This window comes from Giraffa tippelskirchi, chromosome 1, assembly GCF_054371585.1.
Source record: "Giraffa tippelskirchi isolate mGirTip1 chromosome 1, T2T-mGirTip1v1.2.pri, whole genome shotgun sequence".
NCBI lineage: Eukaryota > Metazoa > Chordata > Mammalia > Artiodactyla > Giraffidae > Giraffa > Giraffa tippelskirchi.
Window position 1 is genome coordinate 143997965 of NC_137275.1, and position 27254 is coordinate 144025218.

The following is a 27254-nucleotide window of genomic DNA, read 5'->3' on the forward strand; positions in this document are numbered from 1 at the left end:
CTTTGTACTTGTTTTCTTTTTTCTGTTTTCATCGGAAAAAGTTATGTGACCATTGGGTATTGTACAGGTTAGAGTTCCTGCCTCGCTTATGTCCCATCTTGAGAACTTGTGTGTGCCAAGACCTGTGCTGGGTCTTCTACATAAATCATCCTGTTTGATACTTACATGGTCCAGATGAGGCACCTGAGGCTCAGAGGACTGGTGTAACTTTGCAAAGGTGGCCTGGCTAATTCGAGATGGACCCCAGATTAGCATCTAGGTGTACCCGAGCACTGGACACTCTTCATGTTCCTGAGTAAATGTTTCTGTCCTTGAGGAGTGAAAGGGAATTAGAGATGAGGTCCCTGAATATATGATAATAAGGAAGTCTGTTAAGTGTCAAATCAGTGCTTCAGACAGTTTATGCTTCAGGAAGGTAAAGAGAGAAGAGATGATATTACCTTGTGGGCTGGAAAGGCTTTGTGAGGAAACTGGGATTGGAACTAGCAGAAGATAATAAGAGTAGCATCAAAGTATGAGAGACAGGAAGAGGACGGAGCACAGGTGGGAAATATTGAGCCTGTTGGTGGTGAATCAATGCGGTTGGAGGCAGCATAAGAGGTTTGGTGGGTAACAAAAGGAGGAAGGTTGAAAAGGTAGTTTGGAGCTCTGCAGAACTGGGTTGTGTGCTGTATGGTCTTGATGTACAGCATGTACATTTCTACTTCTTTGTGATGCTGACTACCAATATGCAGCCTTAGCTAGAATAGTTTCAGTTGGCTTGTGATTGATTTTGAATGAATAGAAATTTTAGTGGGGTGACTCATATTTAGCTTCATAGGGCATATCTCATTTCCCAAGTCTAAATAAGTCTTTCTTCGTAAGAATACAAAAACATTATCGTTTCTTATGTATTCTTATAATATAAATAGATTTGAAGTGTTTATATGTATCCAATATTTCAGTAAATATTCTTTGGTGGAAGTAATGGAGAAGAGTGAGTCTTAATGACATTGGGAGATACTGGGTTTGGGATTTTTCTAAGGAAGGAGGGTGGTCCTGCCACTTTTTGATATGAAAATTAGGATATCTCAGAGAACTGAGAGCTTTGGGGTGGAGTGATATACATCAGACTAGACATAGATAGTATGTTTGTTAGGAAACTGATAGTTGTTTTCAAGCTTTGGGTCACAAGGAGCTGTCCTCAGTTTCCCTAAAGCATTAGGGCAGCATTAGGGTTTAACAACTGAGGTCAAGTCATTCATGACCATGGCTGACACTGATGCTCTGTCCCTTATCAAGACTTGAATAAATAACTAATGTATTTGATTTATATAGGAATATTATTATTGTAGATTCTAAACAAGAAATAAAGAATAACTCAGAGAGTTAGCTGGGGCTTGACAAGGGGCCATGAAAATTGAGAATGATGTAGGTGGAAGGATGGGATTTATTTATTTTTTCTTGTTTTTAAAGGAAAGAAGAATGTCTTTTTGCCTATAACTCTCATCTCACATATTCTTTTTTTTTTTTTTTAATGTTTCAGTGTGCAAAGATCCACCTTACAAAGTAGAAGAATCTGGGTATGCTGGTTTCATTTTGCCAATTGAGGTTTATTTTAAAAACAAGGTATGTAATCTTTACTCATTAATCTTTCAATAGAAGATCATTCATTAACCAAACAATGTTTAAAATAGTTTTGATTTATAAGCACTTCTACCACTAGATGGTTTTAAAATAAAAGTTAAATTTGTCTTCTAGGAGTTTTGGCTATTGTTGTCCTTAAATAAAGAGGAAGTGGCTAGAGAAAGATAATTTCAGTTCTGAAGAGTCAGATTATGTGAAATTCATTAAATGTCTCTTTTAAGAGAAGAGTGATTATCATTTTGAAAAAGAATATTAATATATGTTTATAAAACAGAGAAGAGAAATTATGGCTTTTCAGTGAAATGATCTTTTTCTCGTTTTCATACTTCTAGAATTTTGAGACTTTCGAAGAATTGTCTCTTATTTATCTTTATCTGATCTTTATCTGATACACACATATATACAGTTATATCAGGAAGTGGATATTATGGATTCTACTGGATTTTAAAAATTTCAGCATTACATATATGGCAAAACACACAGACTATATAATATTGGACAAATTGCTCAACCTCTGTGGGGTTGACTGTCCTTATTTATAAAATGGGGATAGGATAAGAGTACCTACCTCGTAAAGTGGTTAGGAGGAGTTGATCAAATAAAGCAATGCAGAGTATTTAGAATGATGCCTCATGTGTAAGTAAGCACTTAGTAAATACTAGCTGTTATTTTTAATCACCCTCTTTCTTTCTTTCATTCCTTTCCTGATTACTAAGGCAATCATAGTTCCTAAAGCCTGCCCCAAAGTGAGATAATTCACTTTTTTTGAAAAAGGAATTGAGATATTAGAAGTTGTGTCATCAAAGCTAGTGTTCCACAAAGTCTGGTGCTTGGACCAGCAGCATTGGTATCACCCAAGAGCTGGTTGGAAATGAGATTCTCAGGCTCTAGCCCAGATCTGTTGAGTCAGAATCTCTGGGATGGGGCCTGGAAATCTGCATGTTTACTGGCCTTCCAGGTAAACAGACACTGGTAAGTATGAGAAGCCTAATAAGCCACTCCTGGAGTACTGTCTCACCAACTTTTTCTTTTTCCTTTTAATTGAAGTATAGTTGATTTGCAATATTGTGTTCCATTGTTTTTTTGTTTTTTTTTTTTAAAGTCTTGTGTTTGTTACAACACTGCTTCTGCTTCATGGTTTGGTTTTTTGACTGAGAAGCATGTGGAATCTTAACTCCCTGACCAGGGATGGAACTCGTATCCCCCACATTGGAAGGTGAAGTGTTAACCACTGGTCCACCATGAAAGTCCCTCCACTGACTTTTACAATGTATAGAAGGCCCAGCCTTCAATTCAATAAAAGTCTCTTTGTGATTAAGAGATAATTTGCTTTTAAATAAGCTCTTATGAAACTATCCTGCAAAGTTGGAATGTGTAGAAAACAGGGGTAGATTTTATTTTCCATATTTGTAAATTTTTTGTTCAACAGCCAGTTTCCTCATGTGCCACATTGCTGCTCCATGACCCTCCTACACAGTACCCTTTTAAATTGTTTTTCTTTATATTTGTATTTTGGGAACATTATTTGGTGGTATTACACAGTATTACACATAATCTATTTCTGTGCAAGTATTTGAGTGTTTACGTTGTCCATGGCAGTTTGCTAAACCTTTTACATATGTTACTTTATTCAGCTGGTATATAAGAACTTTTGAGAGGTTGTTATTCCTAGTCTACAGGAAAGGAAACTGAGTCATGAAAAGATCACATGGCTTGTCCAAGGCCACACACAGTTGGAAGGTGTTAAAACCAGACTCTTAATCTAGGTCTTTCTCTCCATTGGCAATTCTCTTAACTTCCGTTCCTTAGAAGAAGTCACTCTTTGCTAGAATAATTACCTTCCTCAGTAGTAATATCACTGAAATGTTCACATGTTTTTCATCAAATCAGAATTTGTTGAGATGTGCTTATGTCTGTTCATATGACATGCTTTCACACTGATGTATGGATTTGTTTTTTCTCATTTCAAGATTTCTCTTAAGAAATTAGTTTTTAGCTTTCTTTTTTCCTTCATTAAAAAAAATTGAGATATAATGTACACATCATAAAATTCATCCTTCAAAAGTGTACAACTCTGTGGGTTTTAATATATTGTACAAACATCACCACTGTTTAATTCTAGGACATTTTCATCACCGCATAAGAAAACCCTGCATCCATCAGCAATCGCTCCTCATTTCTTCCTCTCCCAACTCCTGGGATTAATCTGTTTCCTTTAAACCATTCATCTATTTCCTTTCTCTATGTAATATCCTATTCTGGTCAGTTCTTATAAATGGAAGCATACAATGTGTGGCCTTTTATGTCCAGCTTCTTTTATTTAGTATATTTTCAAGGTTTATCCATGTTATAGGATGTACCAATACTTGCTCCTTTTTATAACTGAATACTGTTCCATTGTATAATGTATCCCACTGTATATGCCACGTTTTATTTATATTCGTATTCATAATTTGATGGACATTTGACTTGTTTCCATCTTTGCCGTATGAATACTGCTGCTATGAACATTCATATGCAAGTTTTTGTGTGGATATACGTTTTCAAGTCTCCTGGGCATATACCTTGGTGGAGTTGTTGGGTCGTGTGGTAACTCTGTGTTTAAATTAACTTTTTGAAGAACTGCCAAACTGTTTTCCAAAATGACCGTACTATTTTACATTTCTACCGGCAGTGTATGAAAGATACATTGAAAGATTTAGTTAGAAAATAATGCTGCAATGAAGTATCTTCCCTCCTACTTTATTTTTAACTTCTCTGGTCACTTTTACAAGCTCTCATTTCTTCAGAGGAATATATTTTCTGAACTGCCAAGTTCTCGTCTTTACAGAAATAATTGGAATCTCCTCATCCACCTGCTTTAAAAAGAAAATAAATGCAGGATGAAGAGGCAGCAAGTAATGTGTGTAACAAGTGGGCACACACAAACGCGGCCTTCTTGGTAATTTGAGGAGCAACTCTTGTGACTGAAAGATATACTATTTATTCACTTGTGAGGAAGTTTCAATTTCTTAAAATATGAAAGAAGAAAGAGGCACTTGAGATGGAAAATAGTTACTCCTTGGGAGCCACTGTGAAATAGACATGTTGGCTGACCACTGTTTAGTAGATATTCTATTTAGTGTCCAGATTAGTTGATTTCTATTTTCTAGTTTTAGATTTTCTTTAAGATTTTATACTTAATAATTCCCGTTTTCCACCCCCCAGGTGAACAATGAAAAGTATTTCAGTGTTTATAATATGAAAAAGTACATACATACATACATACATGTGCTCAGTCGTGCCCAACTCTTTGCAACCCCATGGACTGTAGCCCACCAGGCTCCTCTTGTCATGGAATTTCCCCAGCAAGAATACTGGAGTGAGTTGCCATTTCCTCCTCCAGGGGATCTTCCTGACTCAGGAATCAAACCTACATCCCTTGTGTCTCCTACATTGGCAGACGAATTCTTTACCACTCTGCCACGATATACCTAATTGTAAGAGATGTGGGTTAATTACTGATGGGTTAATAATGCACACAATGCTGTCTAGCAATTAATGTAGCAAGATGGACATGTCTATAAAACAAAAATGATGACTTAAATGTTACAGAAGTAGTTGTATATGGTTATGATATCACTTATGTATGCAGCCATCACTTACGTATGAAGCCAAGAATAAACGAGGTTACAGAGACACACATATGTAGTCCAAGAGCCTAAGTGGACAGGACAGCACAGGAACCAAAGGGCATAGCTTACTGGGGGAAGAGGGATGGGAAGGCCTGTATTTATAAAACTTGATTTCTTTAGAGAAAAAGGCAAACTAACATGGTGAAAGTGTTATCATCTGTTTAAACTTAGTGGAAGATGAATGGGTGTAGTATTTTAAGTACTTTTCTGTATGTTATTGATTCCTTAATTAAAATTATTGCTGTGTCATCTCTTTTAATTTATCTTAGAGTATCTTAGAAACTAAAATTTTGCTGTCTTTTATTCTGGATTTCCAAGCTGAATATATTTCTTATTTCTCTTCCTACTGAAATGACCCATGGGTGAACATTTAGTAGGTATGGGCCATTTCTCCAGAATGTTCATTTCATTTCTTTTGAGCGTATATCACTGTATTTATCCCTGGAGTTTACTTAACTCTGTCTTGTAGAAAGAACATCCATTATAATAATGGTTTGTAAAAAAGTATTATCTCAAGTTTTCATAAAGGATGAGAGAAAGCAGCAAAAGACCTCCACTTGGTGTTGGAAGGGGCTTGCCACCACATATTCAGTATATATCATCCTGTCCTTGGTCCCATCTCCATCCTAGTACTTTTCCTGCTTACAATAAGCTTGTCTTCAGTTTTGCTCACTCATTTGAGAGGTCAGAGTCAAGAGGGGTGGTGGAGTGTCAGTGCTTGCTTTGAGTTCTTGTTTGTTTATTCTCTTATTTTGTGGTTGTATGCAATGAAACAAGCCTGTCTGTGAGAATCATGTGTGTTTCAGAAACTAAACCAACAGGCCCACTGAAACATAATTGACTGTAGCACTTCAGGTTTGAAAAGATCCCATGCTTCTCTCTTTCATTCTGTCCTCAGAAAAGTGCATAAGTAAATGTCAAGAACTGAAGCAGACTGAGAGGAATAATTTAATGTTGCCAAAACCAGATTTCCAACCTCTAGGAGATGTATTCGTTTTATATGGAGAATAAATACGTGCTTCCTTGTTTGAACTTTGAAGAAGAATCTTTTCTATGGAGCATAGATTGACGTTAGATTGATGTCAGCCCTCTGAGAAAGATATTCAGTTGGTCCGAACACAAATTTCTGGGTACTTTTTCTTATTTTTTTTTTATTTAAAATAAAAAAATTTTTAAAGAAAATTGCCCTTAGGATTCATACAAAGATAGCCACTTTCTGTGGTCATTTAGCATTAGTTTTACTGAAAAGTGATTTTATTTTCTTCTTTTTTCTCTTGGTTTTAAACTGATGTGAACTGTAAAGTGATGTTACTACCCCACTCTTTTTCTTCTGGTAATTATTATATTCATCAGTGTATTTTTTTTTCCTTTAAAAAGTGTGGAGGAGTATACTGCTAGTAAAAGTGAATGGAATAAAACTTAGGAGTTATTCCTTTCACTTCATCTGATCATTGTTAACTATTTGGTATGGCCTTTCCAGTTTTCTCCCCATGCATTTGCATAGATAAAAAGTATGTCTGTGTAGAGGTTGGCAAGAGCATAATATATCACATTTTAATATTTTCCTGTGACTTGCCTTTAATTCCCCTACTGGTATGCCTTTCCAAGTTTTTGGAAATATCTGCATGGTATTCCATGGTAATGATATCATGCAGATTATCCATATTTTTTGTCGGTTATAAACAATGCTACCTTGAACATTTTATTTTACATTTGTATCTACATTTATGTACCTTTGCACACATATTTGAGTATTTCTGTGGAGGAGATTCTTAGAAGCAGAATTACTGAGTTAAACATTGTATGCATTTAGTATGTTGATAGATACTGCTAGTGTGTTTTCTCAAAGGCTTTACCAATTTGCATTCCCAATTGTAAGATATAAAATGGCCTTTCTTATTTTTCAAATGAATTCGATGGTTATAATGACTATTTTGCAATTCAGAGAAAAGGCAGATAAGCTAAAAAAAATGATTATGATAATTACATTAGTAAAGGAATGCTATGACAGGGATGTCTAATTCAGATGGGTTGGGAGGGCTTGGGAGACTTTTCACGGGAGTTCTTGCTTCAGTTAGGTCTTGAATGATGAGTCTGCATTAAAAGAGGAAAGTTTGCTGCAAGGGGAAACATTTTTGACAATGGGGAAGACTATATGTGAAAGGCAAATTGAGATAGTAGGAAACACTGGGGAACAGCTAGTGCTTCACCTTTGTGAAAGAACAGAGCATAGTAAGAGCACAAAGGAAATGCAGGAAAGGTATTAAAAGACTGGAATGGTTATTACCAGGAAGTGGGATTTTATCCTGTAGAAAATGATGAGCCATTAAAGGCTTTTATGTCAATGGGAAGATGTAATCTGACTTTTGTGTTAGAAAGATCACTCTCTTGTCATTGTGGGTGGTAGAAGGGGGTAAGGTTAAAAACAGAGGTGCCCAGATGAGGAATGATCAGGGTCCAAGCTAAGGCAGTGGTTAGGGTGACTAGAGCAGAGGGCATAGATTTGAGAGCTCCTAAGGAAGAATACTGAACAGACCTCAGGAACACTTTGACTGTGATGAGTAAGGGAGAAGAAAGTGTTAGGGATGATGTTTGTGTATGTTAGCCTTGGTAAGTGGTAAGATTTCTGTTTGCCACCGTATAGGGTATAGGAGAAAGGACACATGAAGATAACTTCAGTTTAGGATAATGCTTGACTTTGCTGTTGCTGCGGTTCACCCCAGTGGAGATGTGGTTAGACAGGAACAAATGGAGTCAAGTGCTGGGCTGGAGGTAAAGAGAGGGGTCATGGTCATGTAGGAGGAACTAACTTCCTGTAAACGGATCTTGTCTCCCTGGGGAACTTTGGGAAAAGATAAAGGGCATTTAAGAGTCAATGAAAAAGGAAACGCAGCAGCTTGTGATGAAAACTAAGAAGGAATGCCCTTAAATGTGAGGAAAATGGCACCCTGAGAGAGAATGGCATTCTGATCAAGGACGGAAGAAGCAAGTTTTCTGTCAGATGAGTAATAGAAGTGAGAGATAGTGAGTGAATGAGTAGAGACTATGATTTAGGTAAGTTTGAATCAAGAGGTGAAACCCATGAATATGTAGTAGGTAATGCCTACATTCTGACAGTTTCGGTTGCTAAGACTTTTTAGTCAAAAGAACTGGGTTCAAATCACTTTGTTATATTATACATTAGTAATATAACAAACTCTTTTTTGAAAAAGAGAAACATCATTTATTTGACTGTGTAATTTTAGAAAATACTGTATTTACAAAACACAAATTCCTCATGTTGCTGGTGGGATTTTAAATTGGTGCAGTCACCCTGGAAAACAGTAAGGTCGTTCCTAAAAAATGTGAACATAGAGTTACCTTATGACCCAGAAATTGCACTCCTAGGTGTATACCCAGGAGAAATGAAAATGTATGTCCATACAAAAAAAACTTGTACACAAATGTTCATAACACCATTGTTCATAATGGCCAGAAATGGAGACAACCCACCTTTCTATTTACCAACAAATGGATAACCAAAATAACCAAAACCAAGATAACCAAAACCAAGAATACCCATTTGGTGTGTTATTGTTCAGCCGTAAAAAGGAACTGACACATACTACAACATGGATGAACCTCAAAAACATCATGCTGAGTATGAGAAGCCAGTCACAAAAGATCACATATTGTGTACATATTTTATGTATATTCATGTATTCATGCAAAATGTCTGGAATAAGCAACTCCATAGAAACAGAAATAGATTAGTGATGCCAGGGGATGCAGGATCTGGGGGACTGGGTAATGACTACTAATGAGTTTGAGATATCTTTCTGGAGTGATGAAAATCTGAAATTAGAAGGTGGTGATAGTTTCATAACTCTGTGAATGTACTAAAACCCAGTAAGTATTACACTCCTAATGGGTAAATTTTATGATATGTGAATTATTTCTCAATAAAGCTATTATTAAAAAACTATAAATAGCTGTTATTAAAAAAGTAAAATGGCAAAGCTAATGACAAATGAAAAAAATGTAACTTTTCACAGAGATGGTTAATATGTATAATACACAAGGACTTTTATATAAAGTAATAAATTCTAAGTGCTTTAATTTCCTCTTCTGTGAAACAGAGCTGACAGCTGACCCTAAGGAGAGCTATGAGTATTAAATGAGATAAATGTTAAAGAACATATTATTGTTACTATTATACTGAGTATTCATTTCCCTGTGGATGCCTGAGAATCTGACAGTGGAAAGGTTTAGATGTTTAGCTAGCTAAAGTAACGGCTGGAGAGTAGAACCTTGAGTACCATGGAATTATAATTATTGTGTTCTCTTGGATATGGTGCTGTTTTGTCCTCCAGGAAAATGCCATATGTTCATTCATTTCACAGGCATTATTGCATTTTTATGATGCACAGGGCACTAAGCTAGTTGTTGAGGGTACAGTGATGACACAGCCATTATTCCTACTTTCAAAGATCTTATGATCCAGCAGGGTAAAGGGAGATAGTAAGAAGAGAGTTATTCTAAGACATGGCAAGGATAAGAGAGAGGGGCACACAGAACAGAGGAGAGGCAGTTAAGATTGGAGTTCAAGGAAGCCTTCCCAATAAAACTTGAATAGAGAGAGATGAGTAGAAGTTACCCAGGTAAAGCAGAAGGTGGAGAAATGGAGGTAGATAATGACCATAGTAATGTAAAGCAAGAGTGAAATCCAGAGTTAACTGAGAATGAGTAAAATCTGGGAGCAACTAACCACAGCATGTGGCTAGACCATCAGATGGGTGGAAAGGCTATGGTGAGATACGGAACCAAGAGTAGATGCTGAAAATCCTAAGTGGCATATAGGTGAGCTCAGATTGTTATTCTGATGGCATTGGGAACTTGTGAAATTTTAATCAAGGAGTGAAAATGGCTAGGTTGTTTCATATGGATAATTTGGAGGCCTGAATGAAGAAGGAATTGATAATCTACCCTGAAGTAGGGAGAACTGCTAGAGGGAGGATTTTATAGTAGTTTGGGCAATTTGTAAGGGCATGCTAGGTATGGGTTAGAGGGCTTCTTCAGGAAATATTTTAAGAGAGAAAATGGCAGCTCTTGATGATGGGTGTAGGGTGATAGAGTCCAGGGAGGAAGAGTGGCTTCAGGGGTGTCTTAGGGTTCCAGTTGAGTGACTGTGTTAGTAGTGTATACCTCTTGAGAGATTGCAAGAAAGATGATGAATTTATTCTTTTCAGTTTTCCTCGAAGACAAGAAACTAATTTTTCAGATGTTTCCATTTTGCTTTGTAGATAGTTCCATGATGATTTTTTTCCCCCAGTACTTCTTTGACACTATAGCTGTTAGACCTCTGGGTTTTTTCTGATCCTTCTCAGGAGTAAACTTTTGCTTTCTAAATCTCTATTTATGCCTAACTCTCTGTGTTCTTTTTTTTTTTTTTAACTTCTAGGAAGAACCTAAGAAAGTTCGCTTTGATTATGACTTATTCCTGCATCTTGAAGGCCATCCACCAGTGAATCACCTCCGCTGTGAAAAGCTGACTTTCAACAACCCCACAGAGGAGTTCAGAAGAAAGTTGCTGAAGGCAGGAGGGGTAAGTGATACTGTCTTATGAAAAGCCTTCCCATAAAAAGCTAGTTCCTAGTGTATCAAGAAGTACGATAGTGTTTTGAGAGAGGTAAAAGAAATGAAGCACCTTAATGACCTCACTGTTTACCCATGGTTTGAAAAGAGGAGGTAAGCAAACAATATTTTAAGTAGGTATGAGTCTGAAATTACATTATTGGTTACAACAGCCTTATAGTCTTATTTGGGCTTCCCTGGTCGCTCGGCGGTAAAGAATCCACCTGCAATGCAGGAGACAATGCAAGAGACTCTGGTTTGGTCCTTGGGTCAGAAAGATCCCCTGGAGGAGGGCATGGCAATCCACTCTAGTATTCTTGCCTGGAGAATGCCATGGACAGAGGAGTCTGATGGGCTACAGTCCATAGGGTCACAAAGAATCGGATACTGTTGAAGTGAATTAGCACGCACATGTAGTCTATGCAGTTCAGATTTATTTCGACAACAATCCAAACCCAAACTATTTTCTGTTAAAACCAGTGCCTTAATTTTATTTTGGTGTATTGAAAGTTATATTAAAAATTATATTGTCCAAATTTTAAGGTCAAAATTAATAGAAAAGATGTACTCATTCAAATTACATATTTCTCATTTAAAAGCATATTTTTGTTTGTTTGAATTGTGTGTAGGTAATAGATGGATTTTTCTTTTTAAGATAATGATAATTAGCATGGTAAGTTTTTGCCCATGTGAATTGGCTAGGATAGGGAAAAACTTTTAAGTGGAATTTCTCATAAACATGGAATATTTGCTTGCAGCCAAGTCAGCTGCACAAACATTGATGAGCCGAAATCTACTTAACATTGAGTGCTACTGGGACCATCAGCTTCTACTTTAGCTGAACTTCCTGTGTCATATTATGTAGGCAGTTCAGATCCCATAACATTTTGCAGTGCATTTTTTTTTATATATATATTTTTTCCTTTTTTTCCCAGTGCATTCTTTAGGATTTCCTTCCTTTAGTTTTACTGAAATGTTTTTGAAGTTTTGCATTCATGAGCTTATTATATGAAGGATATGTAGATGGTAACTTCTCATGATGTCTCCTTTCACTGATAAACTCTACCTGAGACCTTTGTAGGAAAGAATTGGATTTTATACAGGGCAACATTCATCTGAAGTTCTACAAGAACATCTACCACATTTCGTTATACACTGTACTGCATGTCAGTAGATTATGGGTTAAATAGATATTGATGGGCCAGCTTTGGAAATGAATGACCATGTTATAGTACTTCATGGGGAAATGTATCTTTGTAAAGAAATGGGCTTTTGTAATACAACTTATTTTAAAGTTAGGGATTTATTACATATTTATTCAGAAATGTTTTTTAAATAAACCCTATTTGATTCTTTTTAGTTATTTAGAGCACAGTGTTGATGCTACTTATCTGTGACTATGCCCTTAAAAATGAGCCTGTCCATTTTAACTCCTAATCATTTCCATTATTTTTCTTTTAAAGAGGGTGGCATTTTACGCCTCTGGTTATTCCTCTCGGATATGTGGTTAGGTAGGTAATTGGAGTGTGTGAATTATGGAGCTTGAGTACATCAAGCTTCTGATAAGGGTCGTCGGAAAAAGTAAATATGACACAAGAACTTTTTAAAACATCCACTTAGTCCTGGAGTACTCAAGGGTTGTTTGTGAGCTGGAGAAGAGGTTACAGGTCAGTGATAATGCGGCAGAGTGCAGCACTGCACCCTGATAAGGTCTCTCGTTGATTTCTGTCTTTCTCTCCACTCAGCTTTTATCTCAGAATTATCCTCCTTGACTTCTAACTTCCCTTCTTTGTATTTCTTTAAGTGCTATTCGAAGCCTGCCTGTTTTCCCCTGTTAGATTTACATTGTGTCTTGACAACTCTAAAATGTGAAGTACTCAAGCACACCCATTATTTGACATAAGTTCTTTAAGTGACTGACTTGAGTAAATTTTATAGTAAAATTAACATTTAAAAATTCATTTGAAATGCTAGTAATCTCATAGATTCTGTCCATTTCACATGGGAGAGTTAAAATAGTCTTTGATGAAAATGGGAGAATCTGAACTATTGAACTGTCTTACTGAGATTTTTGGATACCTTATATTTTGTTCACCTGACATTTTAATTTTTATCATTGTTGTTGTTCAGTCTCTAAGTAGCGTCCGACTCTTTACTATTAATGCAGTCTGTCGTGGTGTCAGCTGTCTTATGAGCCATTTTTATTTGATTGGAGATCTGTTTCTCCAGCTTCATGGAGATACTATTGATGTATAACTTAAGGTTATAGTGTGTTGATTTGATACACTTGTATATTGCAGAATCATTATCACCATGGCATTAGCTAACACCTGCATCACATCAGGTAATTACCATTTCTCTTTTGTGATGAGATCATTTGACTTACTCTTAGCAAATTTCACATATATAATTTAGTTGTTAACTATAACCATCATGCTGCACATCAGATCGCTAGAACTTATTCATCCTATAACTAGAAGTTTGTGCTCTTTGATCCATACCTTCCCTTCTCTCGCACCTCCCCTCGCCCAGCCCTTGGTAAGTACCATTCTGGCCTCTGTTTTCATGAGTTTAACTTTTTTCAGATTATACGTATAAGCGATATCATACAGTTTGTTTGACTCATTTCACTTAGCCTAATGTGCTCAAGGTTCATCCATGTTGTTGTAAATGGGAGGATGTCCTTCCTTCTCATGGCTGAATAATATTCTGTTGTGTGCACGCATGCACGTACACAAATCTCCACATTGTCTTTATCCATTCATCTGTTGATGGACACTTTAGTTATTTTCATATCTTAGCTGTTGTGAAAAATGCTACAGTAAACATGGGAGGACAGATATATTATATCTTCAGTATCCTGTTTTAATATCCTTTGGGTATATACCCAGAAGTGTGATTGCTGGATCATATGTAGTTCTATTTTTAATTTTTTGAGGAAGGCTCATATTGTTTTCCATAGTGACTGCACTGTAGGATTTACAGTCTTGACAACAGTACACAAGGGTTCCCTTTTCTCCACATTCTTGTCAACACTTACCATCTCTTGTCTTCTTGATGATAGCCATTGTTATCAATGGCTATCAATAAGCTATTACTGATTTGAATTTTTCTGATGATTAGTGATGTCAAGTAACTTTTCATGCACCTGTTGGTCATCTGTATATTTTCTTTGGAAAAACATCTATTCGGATTCTCTGCCATTTAAAAATCATACTGTTTGAATTTTTTTTTTTTTTGGCCATTGGGTTGTATGAGTTCTTTATATATTTTGGATATTAATCTCTTATCAGATATATGATTTGCAAGTATTTTCTCCCATTTCTTTTCATTTTTTTTATGGTTTCCTTTGCTGGACAGAAGCTTTTTAGTTTGATGTAGATCCACTTGTTTGTTTTTGCTTTTGTTGCCTTTGCTTTCGATGTCTATTTGTATAAACTGACTGTCTCTTTTTTTTTTGATGCTTTTTTTTTTTAATAAATTTATTTATTTTAGTTGGGGGCTAATTACTTTATTGTAGTAGTTTTTGCCATACATTGACATGAATCAGCCATGGGTTTACATGTGTTCCCTATCCCGAACCCCCTTCTCACCTCCCTCCCCATCCCATCACTCTGGGTCATCCCATTGCCCCAGCCCTGAGCATCTGTCCCATGCATAGAACATGGAATGGTGTTCGGTTTCACATATGACAATATACATATTTCAATGCTATTGTCCCAGAACGTCCCACCCTCACCTTCTCCCTCAGAGTCCATAAGACTGTTCTATGCATCTGTGTCTCTTATTCTGTCTCGCATATAGGGTTATCATTTCCATCTTTCAAATTCCATATATATGCATTAGTATACTGTATTGGTGTTTTTCTTTCTTTCTTTTTTTTTTTTTTTGGTGTTTTTCTTTCTGGCTTACTTCACTCTGTATAATGGGCTCCAGTTTCATCCATCTCAATAGAACCGATTCAAATGTATTTGACTGTCTCTTTGTAAAAACTTTTTTTGTTAACTGGAGCCTGGGGTGAAAGGGGGTGCTGTTTTTCCTCATATTTAAATATTGCATATGTACCATGGAGGTATATGTTGTTTTTAAAGGAAAAAATAGCCCTTCTTCATATGTACTATGTGAAATCATGTATAGCTTCAGGCATGAGTAGAGTAAACTTACCATTTTGGCTGTAGTTCCTTCTTTTCACTTTTTTTCTTTGAAAACAAAAGTACATAGCACTATTACAAGTAGAACTTGGCTTTTCAAGGGATCAGAAAGGTTGTTTTTAGAGCTGGCAGCATCTTAGAAAATGCTTTTCAGCTTTCAGAAGAAAATGATTCCAAAGAACATTTTGCCAGAAGAATCTTGAAAAATTGCAGATTTTCATAATCTATAAACCTGTAAGCTATATGACAACTTTATTTTTTTTCTTTTTTGGGTCAGTGAGATTTTCTTCTTTTTACTCTTTTTTTAAAAAAAATGTTGTAATTCTTTTCTAAATAGTGTCAAAGAAATCTTGATGTGCTTCCCCCTTGGAAGAAACTTACATTTCTTCAAACTTATGTTCTTCTCTTGAATAGCTATCTAAAATTAAGGAATCGTTGCTTTCAAAGAAAAGAGAAAAAAAAATTGTGAAAAGGACATCTTTGGATTTAAGCATCATTTTCAGAGAATACAGAAATACAAAATGATTTTATTTACACACAGGTATTTTTCTCTAAATGAGAGATGTCATTGGACCTTATAGGGAAATTGTAGATTTGGTTTACGAGCCAGCCTCTCTGGGGCCTGTGTAAGAAAAAGACAGAAGATAGGGGTCAGAAAGGGGCTTCCCTTGTGGCTCAGTTGGTAAAGAATTTGTCTGCAATGCAGGAGATGCAGGTTCGATCCCTGGATCAGGAATGTCTCCCAGAGAAGAAAATGGCAACCTATTCCAGTATTCTTGCCTGGGAAATCCCACGGACAGAGGAGCCTGGCAGGCTACAGTCCATGGGGCTGCAAGAGTCAGACACAACTTAGTAACTAAACCAGGCCAGAGGTTAAAAATGGAAAATAATAATCTAAGAACTTCTGGAAGGAGATTGCCTTCATTTTGAGATCTTGTTTTCTTCTTTGGTTGGTAGGAGAGGTAGAGGACAGTGAGCTGTAAACTTCTGAGGGCCAGACTTGATGTCATCTATTTATACTTGAGTTATAAGCAAAAGGATCAAATGTACCCCATTAGGAAGCAACTCTCACTTTCACTGACTTTTTTTTTTCATGAAATGATGAATCCATGTGGAAGGATTTTCAGATATGCTTCTTATGATGTCAGGATTTTTTTTTTAAGGAGTTATGATCACAATAGATGGTTTTCTCTCTGTTTACTTGATCACCTTCTTAATAGCTGGAATTCAGTCACACTGAAAAATGCAGAAGGATTTGACATCCATCACTTTTCATTGAGAGAGGATGAGCTTTTATGTGGGTGTTGGCAAAGCAATGATACCTTGTTCATCATATAACTGAAACTTGTCATTTTATTAACTCATCTCTCTGAATTTTATTTTGGAAGGGAGTATGAGACAATTGGAGACATTTTGAAATCAGGCAAATTTAAATTAAAACCCCATCTCTGTCATCTTTTAGATGAATGACCCTTGGAAAATTATTACATGTTTTCGAATCTCAGTTCATCATCTGTATAGTGGTCAAGATAGTGTTTCCTTCATTGAGAATGTGTAACCACGTTGTGCGGCTCATAGTAGATAACCAGTCCCTGGATTACTATTTCTTTGATTGCTGGCCTAGAAAATTAGAGCTTTTATCCATTTTTATATCAAGCACTTAAAGGTACAGTGGAAAAGGTTCGTTATTTAGTGTAAGCTACCCTAGCTTTATTCACAAGAATATGTGTTTCTTCACCAGCGAGTGTGACCAACCCATTGGGTTTAAAGGGAATTAGCTCATTGTATCTTTATTCAAGGAATTTACATTCTGGCTGTTTGTATTTTGCTTGTATAAACTGAAACAGAGGTCTGTTGGCAATATCATTTTTTAAGATGTCCATTTTCATTAGAAAAATGATCGATTCTTACCATTATTCTTAATTCTAAATTTCCAGAAGATTAAGAGTTTCTCAAAACCCTTAGATTTCCTAAGTAGTGTGTTCAGCGAGTATGTATGTACATCTTGTGCATCTATGAAGAAGGCACAAAAGGGGCAATCATCTTTAGAGAGTTGAGTTTGTTTTACAGCTGCTCTCTTTTTTTGGCCTAGAAATCAAGTGGTCTGCTTTGGTTCTGTTGTTTTTTATGGGATGGTGGTAGGGTGTTGGTGGGCTTTTTTTCTCCCCCTTTCTTTCTTTCCTCAATTAAACAGAGCAAGGTCTAAACATGTTGTTCAGTCTATTTCTGAATCGCTGGCAAGCAGTTAATTCTGAGGACTGAAAATTAAAACTAACCACAGCAGTTGTTAAAACTAGGGTTTCTATAGGCAGAAATCCAATTCTGTTCAGACACCACCTGTTTCAATAGGACGTTTCAGACGCCCATTTGGCAAGATTTGCTGGAGAAGACATGGGGAACATGCTTTCAGTCTGTGTTAAGTCTGCAGCATAATGCAGTCCTGTTTCTCAGAGTGACAGTCTCATTTATATCTGATATGTTTTTGCAAGGAATAAATTGGAATTTTTTGAAGCACTACTTATTGTGAAGTAGAAATCAGGCCCACAGTGGACTCCCAACAAAGGGTTTTGGTTACTAAAGGGCCAAAGGGATCTTATGATAAGGAGCTTTCACTAATGCAGCCGTGTCAAGCCATCTGAACATAGCATTTGATCTCAGGGTTCTGGAATGAATCTTGTGTAGGATGGTTTACTATTTCCTTTTGTAGGGGAGTTCAGAACACTTTGAATTTCTAAACAGTACAGATCACATTCTCTTCCCCTCAAATTTTAATTTTTTTTAATAGGTAAATACACATCCAATACAAAATGACATATAATGAGTCTTCCTCCAGGCCACCAACGATGCTGTAGTGAATAACCTTTTATATAGTTGTTTGTGCATATGGATGAGTATATCTGTAGGATAAATTCCTGGGAGTAAAATCGTGGCTCCAAGGCAAAGTGGAATTTAGATTTTGATAGACATTTACAAATTGCCTGCCAAGGATGTTATACTACTCTATGCTTGCATCAACAATGTGTAAGAGTGCCTATTTCGCCATACAGTGATTCATTAAACATTTTTCCCCTCAATATGATGAGTGAAAAATGATATTTCATTTTTAATTCACATTTCTCTTACAAGTGATGATGAGCATCTTTTCATATGTTTAAAGCCATTTTCATTTCCTTCAAAGACCGCATTTTAATGTGTTCTAAATTGGAGATGTTCTAAATGTTTCGGTTCAGCTTAAATTTATGAGTACTCTTCCCACATACTTACATTTGGAAAGGTTACAAAAAGATAAGGAAGCCTCTTTAACCAAGGTCTGTGTTTTCAGGCATTCTTTAGCATGTAACAAATTATGTTCCTCGGAACTGATTTGTCAAGACTTTGGCTTCTAAAAATATAAGTGGCTTTTGTGGCAAACTCATCTTAATAGTGCCCAGAGAGGGATAGCTGGCTGCTTATTTTAAAAATAACTCAAAGGAAATAATACATAGAAAATTATTTTAGTTGCTGTTACTGGACAGCTTCATTGAATTTTTGGATATTTGTTTTGGGACTAGTGTGCCTTTATGTAATTTTTCGATATATATCATCCTGTAAACGTCTGCCTCAAGAGATAAAAGGATGCTGCTGTTTTTCACCAGCACTGATAAAAGGTGATTTATTTAAATGAATGTAGGATCAAGCAGGCAGCCTCATCTATTTGGTTGTTTCTCAGAATTGAGGTCAATTTTATGTCATATTTAGTGTTTTTTCCTTTCCATTTCTTTGACTCCCACCCCCCTGCCCCTCACCAAAGATCTGGAGAATTAAATCATGAAAGTAGAACAGACATACAAATGATAACTAGAATGTCCAAGTTATGAAATCAATTGGAAAGTATGGTCATGATAATAGAAAAGTTATTTATGTCACTCAGCATACTTCATGGTTAATTTATAGTTTAACATCTTCTGAAAATCACATATGTTGTTTGAAGGACAGTTAAAGACTTGAAAATACGCACCAAAAAAGCATCTGTGGTATAGACCTTCCTGCCTTCATTTGTTCCTTTCTTCTAGGTTACCTGTTTACCTGTTCAGTAAGGAGGGAAAAATATAGAGGCACAATTTTCAGTGAGTCCAGAGTTCAGATACTTTTACTGCCTAAGTTTAGCAAAGGCTAACCTGACTAAGAAACAGGTAGATATTCCTGGAGTGTGGAATAGGAAAAGCTGTGACGAGTGTTTGAGTTGTTAGTGCTGGATGGTGTGCCATGCTGCTTTCGGCTGACCACTCAGGAGCAGCTGTTCAGCTGACCCTGCGTAGCAACCTTAGTTTAGTCTTGAAAGGAAATTCTGTAATATCTGAAAGAAAACCGTCACATAGCCCTGCCCCTAGCTCCTGTCTCCAATGCACAAAAAAAAAAAAGCCAAGAAAAGAAGAAATTGGAGAATTTCAAGTAAAGAAATGAACAATTCTTTCTCTTTCTAAATACAAAAATACTATAGTTGAAAACTATTGGTTCACTTTCTTTCTCCCTTCTTGGCTCAGGTGGTTCTTTATGCCCTAGTTTCAAAGCTGCACGGAAAGTTTATCTAATATATCTGAATCCATTCCCAGACTCCTAGGATGGTAAAGGAATTTTTGTGTTGATCGTCACCACTGGATATTTTTTGGGTTCATACTCTATAATATTACAAGAAAAACAATTTGGGAGGAAGGAGTAGAAAAGGGAAAGGGAAACAAAGATTAACATTCTATTTTCTGAATTTTTCTTTTTCTGTAAGTTATAAGAAAATTTGACAGTGATTAGGATCTGTTGTAGCAGTTTAGAAAATAAATGTCTGAGACTTTTAAAATAGATATCTGTTTTGTTTTTTAGGAGTGAGGACAAATGGTAGGTGGTTTAATATAATACCCTTTATTCCACAAAGGACACAGCCATGGTGTGTGGTATAAAGAATGTTTGATTTGAAATCTAAAGGCACAAATTCAATTCTTGAATCTGCTACTAATTTACCCTGGGCTGTAGATTGGTATAAATCTGAATTATCCCCTTCCTTCCGAGATTATTAAATAAAATGTGGTACATAGTTAAGCAGTCAGAAAATAATTATTTTATTCATTGACACAGCCTCTTTTTTCAATAGGTTTTTACTATGTTTTTGTTTAAACCACATTGTTTATTACCTAGAAAGGTGAAAATGAAATATTTCCATTTCAGGACTGACATAATGATGGTTTTCTGCTAAGAAAGAACTTGCTTTAGCCTCAAGAAGGAATCTTGTGTTTCTTTTTTTTTTTTAACAGATTTTAAAATAAATATATGCTAACTTTAGAACAATGTAGACTTTCTAGAAAAGCAAAAAGAAGAAGAATCATTTTAATCCCTCTAGTGATTGTAATGTGTATTTTACATTGCATTTTTCATGTAGATAGGATTATACAAAATGTTTGTGTTTTGCACTTAATATATTAAACATGAATTTCATACATTTTAGACTATATGACTTACTTTATTTTTGTTCTTTATAGAAACATGTTCTCAAACTTAAGAGCATTGATGTAAAATTTTTGGTTGTTTGTTAAGAAGTTACTGGTAATGTGTTCTATGTTTTTCTTTGTTATTATTTTCTCCTTATGCTCTCAACTTCTCAAAATTAAAGTCACTGGCTTAAGGCCTAAATACTATAGATGAAATTAAAGATGAAAGAACTTTGTGAAAATTTGTTTTTCACAAATTTGAGGCTGTTTCTTAATGGTTCTCACAATACAGAAGAATGATGGTCTAGGTTTATTGTTGTTGCAGTGGGATGGGCTAAATTAGGTCTGTTATTTGGAAAAATTTATATTTTAATATAGATTATTATAGGTGTAGATTTGGTAGCTTGTCTTTGTAAATGCTGTTTTTGCCTTTCTGCCCTTTATAGGGTAGATTGGAGACCTGTGGATAATATGAAATGGTTACATCACTCGATAGTGTCCAGCTCTTTGTGACCCCATGGACTGTAGCCCGCCAGGCTCCTCTGTACATGGAATTCTTCAGGCAAGAATACTGGAGTGGGTTGCCATTCCTTTGTCCAAGGGATCTTCCCCACCTAGGGCTCAAACCCAGGTCTCCTCCATTGCAGGCAGATTCTTTACTGTCTGAGCCACCAGGGAAGCCCTAAATATAAAAAGACATTAATGGAAACATTGAGTAAAATAAGAATGCCTTATCCAAAAAACAAACTACTCCGCTTAACTATAGTTTGAGTAAAAAGGGAATATAATAAAATTTGGTTAACCTTGCAAATTTGAGTCTTCACGTGAACTCTGGGTGACTGAAGAGATGGATTTGAGTGGGTTATACAGACAGAAGTCTGTTCATACTGTGTCCATGGTGTCTTTGGGCAAATTAGAAATAAGCGCTTCCTCCTCTGCCTCATGAAACCCTAGACCGCAGAACGTGGCATGGCTAGCATGAGCACGGCTGGACCTCAGCTAGTCCTTATCCCACTGGCCAAGCATCCTTGTGCACCATCTGGACAGTCATTTACAGTCGTGGCACTATTTATGGGTCCAGGCCAAAAAAGTGATTTTGATGTTAAAACTGTCTTGCCTGAGAGAGTCTAGACCGGAGTGATTTATTATTTCTAGGGAAATAATAAATAAAACTTTCTTGAAAATTTGTTCTCCAGTTTTGAATGGCCATGTCCTTTCAAGGTTTAGCCTGGCTGCTTATTCTGCCCCTTTGCTTTGTGTTTTTTACCTTACGATACTATTATTTGTCATCCACAGATCACTATAAAGATCTGGTTTAAGAACAGGGAGCAAGAAGGCTTTTGATCAGACTATTGTGCTAAACCAGGCTGACACTTTGAAAGGACATGGCTACAAAAACTGGAAGACCAGCTGAATAATATAGCCTTTGCTATTGGGAATTTCACACAGTGGGTGGTGATTTATTTTTTTTTTAAGTAATGATGAAATAAAGTGGACATTTCCTTTTTGATAATTTTGAGCTCTGAATGCTATGGTAAAGAGAGCATCAATGTGCTCCAGATTAGGGTTACTCTATAGCTTAACAGTGACCATTCTTGTTTAACAATGCCTTCCACTTTTTTTTTTTGAATTAGTTTATTTATCTATTTTTTAACTTTACAATATTGTATTTGTTTTGCCATACATTGACATGAATCCACCATGGGTGTACATGTTTTCCCCTTCCAGAACCCCCCTCCCACCTCCCTCCCCATCCCATCCCTCCAGGTCATCCCGGTGCACCAGCTCCGAGCACCCTGTATCATGCATCGAACCTAGACTGGCGATTCGTTTCACGTATGATAATTTACATGCTTCAATGCCATTCTCCCATATCATCCAGCCCTCACCCTCTCCCATAGAGTCCATAATACTGTTCTATTTATCTGTGTCTCTTTTGATGTCTCGCATACAGGGTTATATTTACCGATTAACTAAATACCTTATCTATGTATGTGTTAGTATACTGTATTGGTGTTTCTTCTTTCTGGCTTTGTTCCAAATTTAAGATGCGCTTTATCTGATCTGACTCTTGACATGGTAAAGAGCCTGCCTATAATGTGGGAGACCCGGGTTTGATCTCTGGGTTGGGAAGATCCCCTGGAGAAGGAAATAGCAACTTACTCCAGTATTCTTGCCTGGAGAATTCCATGGATGGAGGAGTCTACTGGGCTAAGGTCAATGGGGTTGCAAAAAGTTGGACATGACTGAATGACTAACACTTTCGCTGTCATAGTTCCCTTGGGCTTCCCAGGTGGTGCTAAGGGTAAAAGCACCAGCCTGCCAATGTAGGAGACATAAGAGACACAAGTTCAATCCTCAGGTTGGGAAGATCCCCTGGAGGAGGGCATGGCAACCCCACTCCAGTATTCTTGCCTGGAAAGTCCCATGGACAGAGGAGCCTGGTGGATGGCAGTACACAGAGTAGCAAAGAGTCAGACACAACTGAAGTGACTGAGCACAGCACATGGATAGCTCCCCAGGCTAGGGCTGGAACTAGTTCATGAGTCTTCTTTCCCTTATGTCCCTTCTGTATTTTTTTCCCTAGATTACTCTTCTTCCTTTTGATGAAGGGCTCCATTTCTTATGTCCATCATGTTCCCTGCCAGGGTCAGGTTTCTTGGGCTTCTCTTCTCCATCTATAATGTCCCCTGGGGTCATCTTGTATGAATCTTCTTTTCTATTCTTCTCCTGAAGGGATTTTTGTGGTTTATATACATACTCCTGGTTTTGGCTTCAGTTCTTTTTTTCTTTTTAATTGGAAAAACATGTTACAATTAAATACTTATTCTGATTTACCTTTCTTAAAAGAAAATGCATTGAGGTTAAAGATGTATGAGCCTCTGACCTGCAGAGCAACACGGGGGTGAATGTCTCACAGGCACAAAGATCTTCCTTGATTAATCAGCCCTGAAGGTACCTACAAAACCTATATGGATTACTGTGGTAGGTGGTCACTTTCTCACTGTTTTGTGTTCTGAACACCTTATTCTGATGTCTTTTGATGAAGAAACCATAGCACAGTAGTGGAAAGAGTAGACTTCTCTAGGAAACAGGCACCCCCCCCCCATGCTGGCATTGGCACTTAGTAACTATTTAACTTTGGACAAATCACTAATCTCTATCCTCCTGCTTCCTCATTTGTAAAAGGAGAAAAACATGCATTTACATGCAGTTTTATAGTTAAGAGACTCTCTGATATAATAGGTCAAGCTTCCTGCTTTGTAAATGCGTAAGTGGTCAAATACTGAAATGATTGGCCAACCAAGGCATAGTGGAGTCAGGGTTGTTGTTCACTGTTCTGGCATATTCTTTCTATCATAACATAGAGGAATGTTAGTTTTCTTTTAAAAATGCAATTAAAAGAGACAAAGTATTAAAAATAAATCTCCAGGGTCACTTCTTTTAGTTGCCTTCAGGCCATTACGACAAGCTTGTTATACACCAGTACCCTCCTGAAAGTGTTAGTTGCCTAGTCGTGTCTGACTCTTTGCGACCCCCTGAACTGTAGCCTGCCAGGCTTCTTTGTCCATGGGATTCTCCAGGCAAGAATACTGGAGTGGGTTGCCATGCCCTCCTCCAGGGGATCTTCCCGACCCAGGGATTAAACCCGAAGCCCTTAATAGATAAATTGCCAGAGTAGAGCCATGCATTTGCTGCTGGTAGCCGACTTTATCCTTTTGTTTCTTGCTTTGTAGACTGAAGTTCTCTGTATTTCTCTTGTGTCTGAAAATCCAATTTCTGTAAAGAAAATGATAATTAGGAAGTTGTTCTCCCACCACCCAAATTTTCTTTAGCCAGAATCAGCTTATCTGTGGGGACTGGTTGCATTTTCATTTTCCGTGAATTAGAGACAAGCATAATTTTTGGAGTCTTTTTTCTCAGTTGAATAGCAAGGGTATGCATGACTTTAGAAGTGGTTTTTCTTGGCATTAACCAGCATGTGAAAAAGGCTGTAATAAAGTCAACAAATAAGTTTGTAATCTCCCAGGTTTTTGAAAGTAGAGATGCAAATAAGTCATAGGGTAGGAGTGATTTTGAGTGCTTAGATATTAAAAGATTTTTCTCCTCAGGGTTGGAAAGTTGGCTGGTAATATGCTTTATTAGAATCAGCTTACTGAGGCTGGCTTGCCACTTCTTTGGGAAACTGCTTTTAACTTCTTGAGATTCTCTCTCTCCCTCTCCCTTCTCTCTCTCTCTCTCTCTCTCTCTCTCTCACACACACACACACACACACACACACACAGGCATACACACATGCACCAAAATCAGGATACGTGACCTGAAGATGGTTCAGAATATTTGCATCTGGGACAGGTAGGACAGGCTCAAGATGCCTTTGGCTCAAATCCAAGATGCCTTTCAAATCCTACAAGACTTCTGGCAGATTTTTACCCTTTTGTTTCTTGCTTCATATATTGAAATTCCTTGAACAAAACTGATTTCTCTTTCTTCTGAAAATCAAGTTTGAGAGGACATTCTTAAGTGTTGCTAGGTCTTGTCCTATCCCTTGTCTTCAGGTACCCATCTGAGTGTGTGTGTGTTTGTATTTTTTTAAGCTTAGCACTTGCCTTATCCTTAGAAAGCATAAGTACTTTTAAAATATTTAAGGGCCTGCTATGGGCCATACTTAATGCCAGATGCTAGGTATACAATGAATGAACACTGGATTTTTCTTTCTTTCTTTCTACCAACTCTACTCTTCATCAGTTTCAAGGGAAAATGCATTCTTCTCAGAAAACTAAAATAACCCATATTGGTTTCTTTAAAAAAAGAAAAAGGAACAGAAAGAAGAAGGAAAGAAAGACAAGTGTCTACCTGTTTGTCCAGGCTGCCTGGGTGTGCTTTTAGGAGAAAAAGCTGCAGTACTTTGAGTCATTCACTGCTTTTTCTGGGGACCAGAAACTTTCTCACTGGACCCCATTGCTATCATACCTCAAGCAGGTTCTGTGGGCTTCTGAAGACCAAGGATGGCAAAAACAACATTTTCTCCTTTGGTCTTTTGTGTATACCACTTAGATGATTATAATGAATGTATATAAAATTGTTTTGTTTCTACAACAGAGTCTACCATGTGCAACAGATTTTCCCAAATGAGCAATAGATAAGTTGTTTCCAAAGACATCTTTGAATTTGTATTATAAGTTTACTGTCTTTTACTTCAAGAGAAACAATTGGTTTTAATTGAGAGGAGATGAACTAGAGCCCCAGATCAGATGTGTTTGTTTTCTTTGTTTTTGTGTATGGTCTAAAAATGCAACGTCATTTGGCATTTTCGAGATCAAACCACTGCTTTTTCTTATATTAGGAAAGCCTCGAGTTAGTTGACAAATATAACTTATTAGAAAGCTTTAGTTTGTTTTGGAATGGTGTTTAGATTCCACTTAGAGAAGAAACATCGGAGAAGGCAATGGCACCCCACTCCAGTACTCTTGCCTGGAAAATCCCATGGACGGAGGAGCCTGGTAGGCTGCAGTCCATGGGGTTGCTAAGAGTCGGACATGACTGAGCGACTTCACTTTCACTTTTCACTTTCATGCACTGGAGAAGGAAATGGCAACCCACTCCAGTGTTCTTGCCTGGAGAATCCCAGGGATGGCAGAGCCTGGTAGGCTGCCGTCTATGGGGTCGCACAGAGTCAGACATGACTGAAGCGACTTAGCAGCAGCAGCAGCAGAAGAAACATGGTGCAGTTTAGCTCTTCTTAACATGATATGGGTCCTTGGAGAGAGAACCAAGTGAGCAAATTAAACAGACTGAGGCTGCTTCTTTGACATCCTCTGATTTTGATATCCCTCCCCGGGTTCCTTAGTCCAGTGGGCACAGATTAAGACATGAGGTTCTTCTAAATCCTTTATATACTTTAATTTTTTTTTTAATTTTGAAATAATCTCAAACTTATAGGAAAGTTATTAATACAAAGAGATTTTCTTTCCTGAAGCATTTGAAAATTAGTTGCCAACACAGTGTTCCATCATCCCTGAATACATGAGTGTTTATTTTCTGTAAACGAGGACATTCTCTTACATAAGCATGTTAATGTTATCAAAGGCAGGATTTAGCACTGAAGCACTGATATATTACCAGCCTCTACTTCTCAGATCCCATTCAAGTTTTAGATTGTTGCACTGATATCCTTTGTTTTTATACCAGAATTATCCTGTGTAAAATCATATATAGCATTTGGTTATTATGTCTCTTTGGTCTCTATCAACTGAGAAGAGTTCCTTGGTCTTTTCTTGACTTCTTTGAATTATTTCAGGCTGATTATTTAGTAGTTGGCCCTCGATCTGGGTTTGTATGACATTTCCTCATGACCAGATTCAGTCTATGCATCTCTGGCAGGAATATTACAGAAGTGATACTGGGTTCCTCTCATTGTGTCCAATCATACGATCATGATTTCCATTGTACCCTACCATTACTACTGCAGTATTACTCTGAACACTTGATTCAGATGGTGTCAACTGGCTTCTCCACTGCAAATTACTTTTTTTTTCACCTTTGTAATTAATAAGTGTTTTATTGGGAGACACTTAGAGAAAATATAAATATCCCCATTCCTCCTTAAATTAAATTCTGTTCTTATATTTATTATACATCAACATGGATACACACATACACATACATATATATATATGTGTATATATATATGTATATATATTATAACACTTTTGATCTGGCATCCCCAAGTG

At 36.9% G+C, this 27254-nt stretch overlaps 1 protein-coding gene across 3 annotated transcripts in view; it reads left to right on the forward strand.

Annotated features, from left to right (window-relative positions):
- Positions 1-27254, forward strand: part of MLLT3 (MLLT3 super elongation complex subunit) — a 273832-nt gene that overhangs the window by 150847 nt on the left and 95731 nt on the right. For all 3 annotated transcript variants that reach the window (XM_081570026.1, XM_081570017.1, XM_081570033.1), the window contains 2 exons: positions 1526-1608; positions 10741-10884. In XM_081570026.1, the coding sequence (XP_081426152.1) occupies positions 1526-1608; positions 10741-10884 (227 nt within the window). The remainder of the gene's footprint in view (positions 1-1525; positions 1609-10740; positions 10885-27254) is intronic.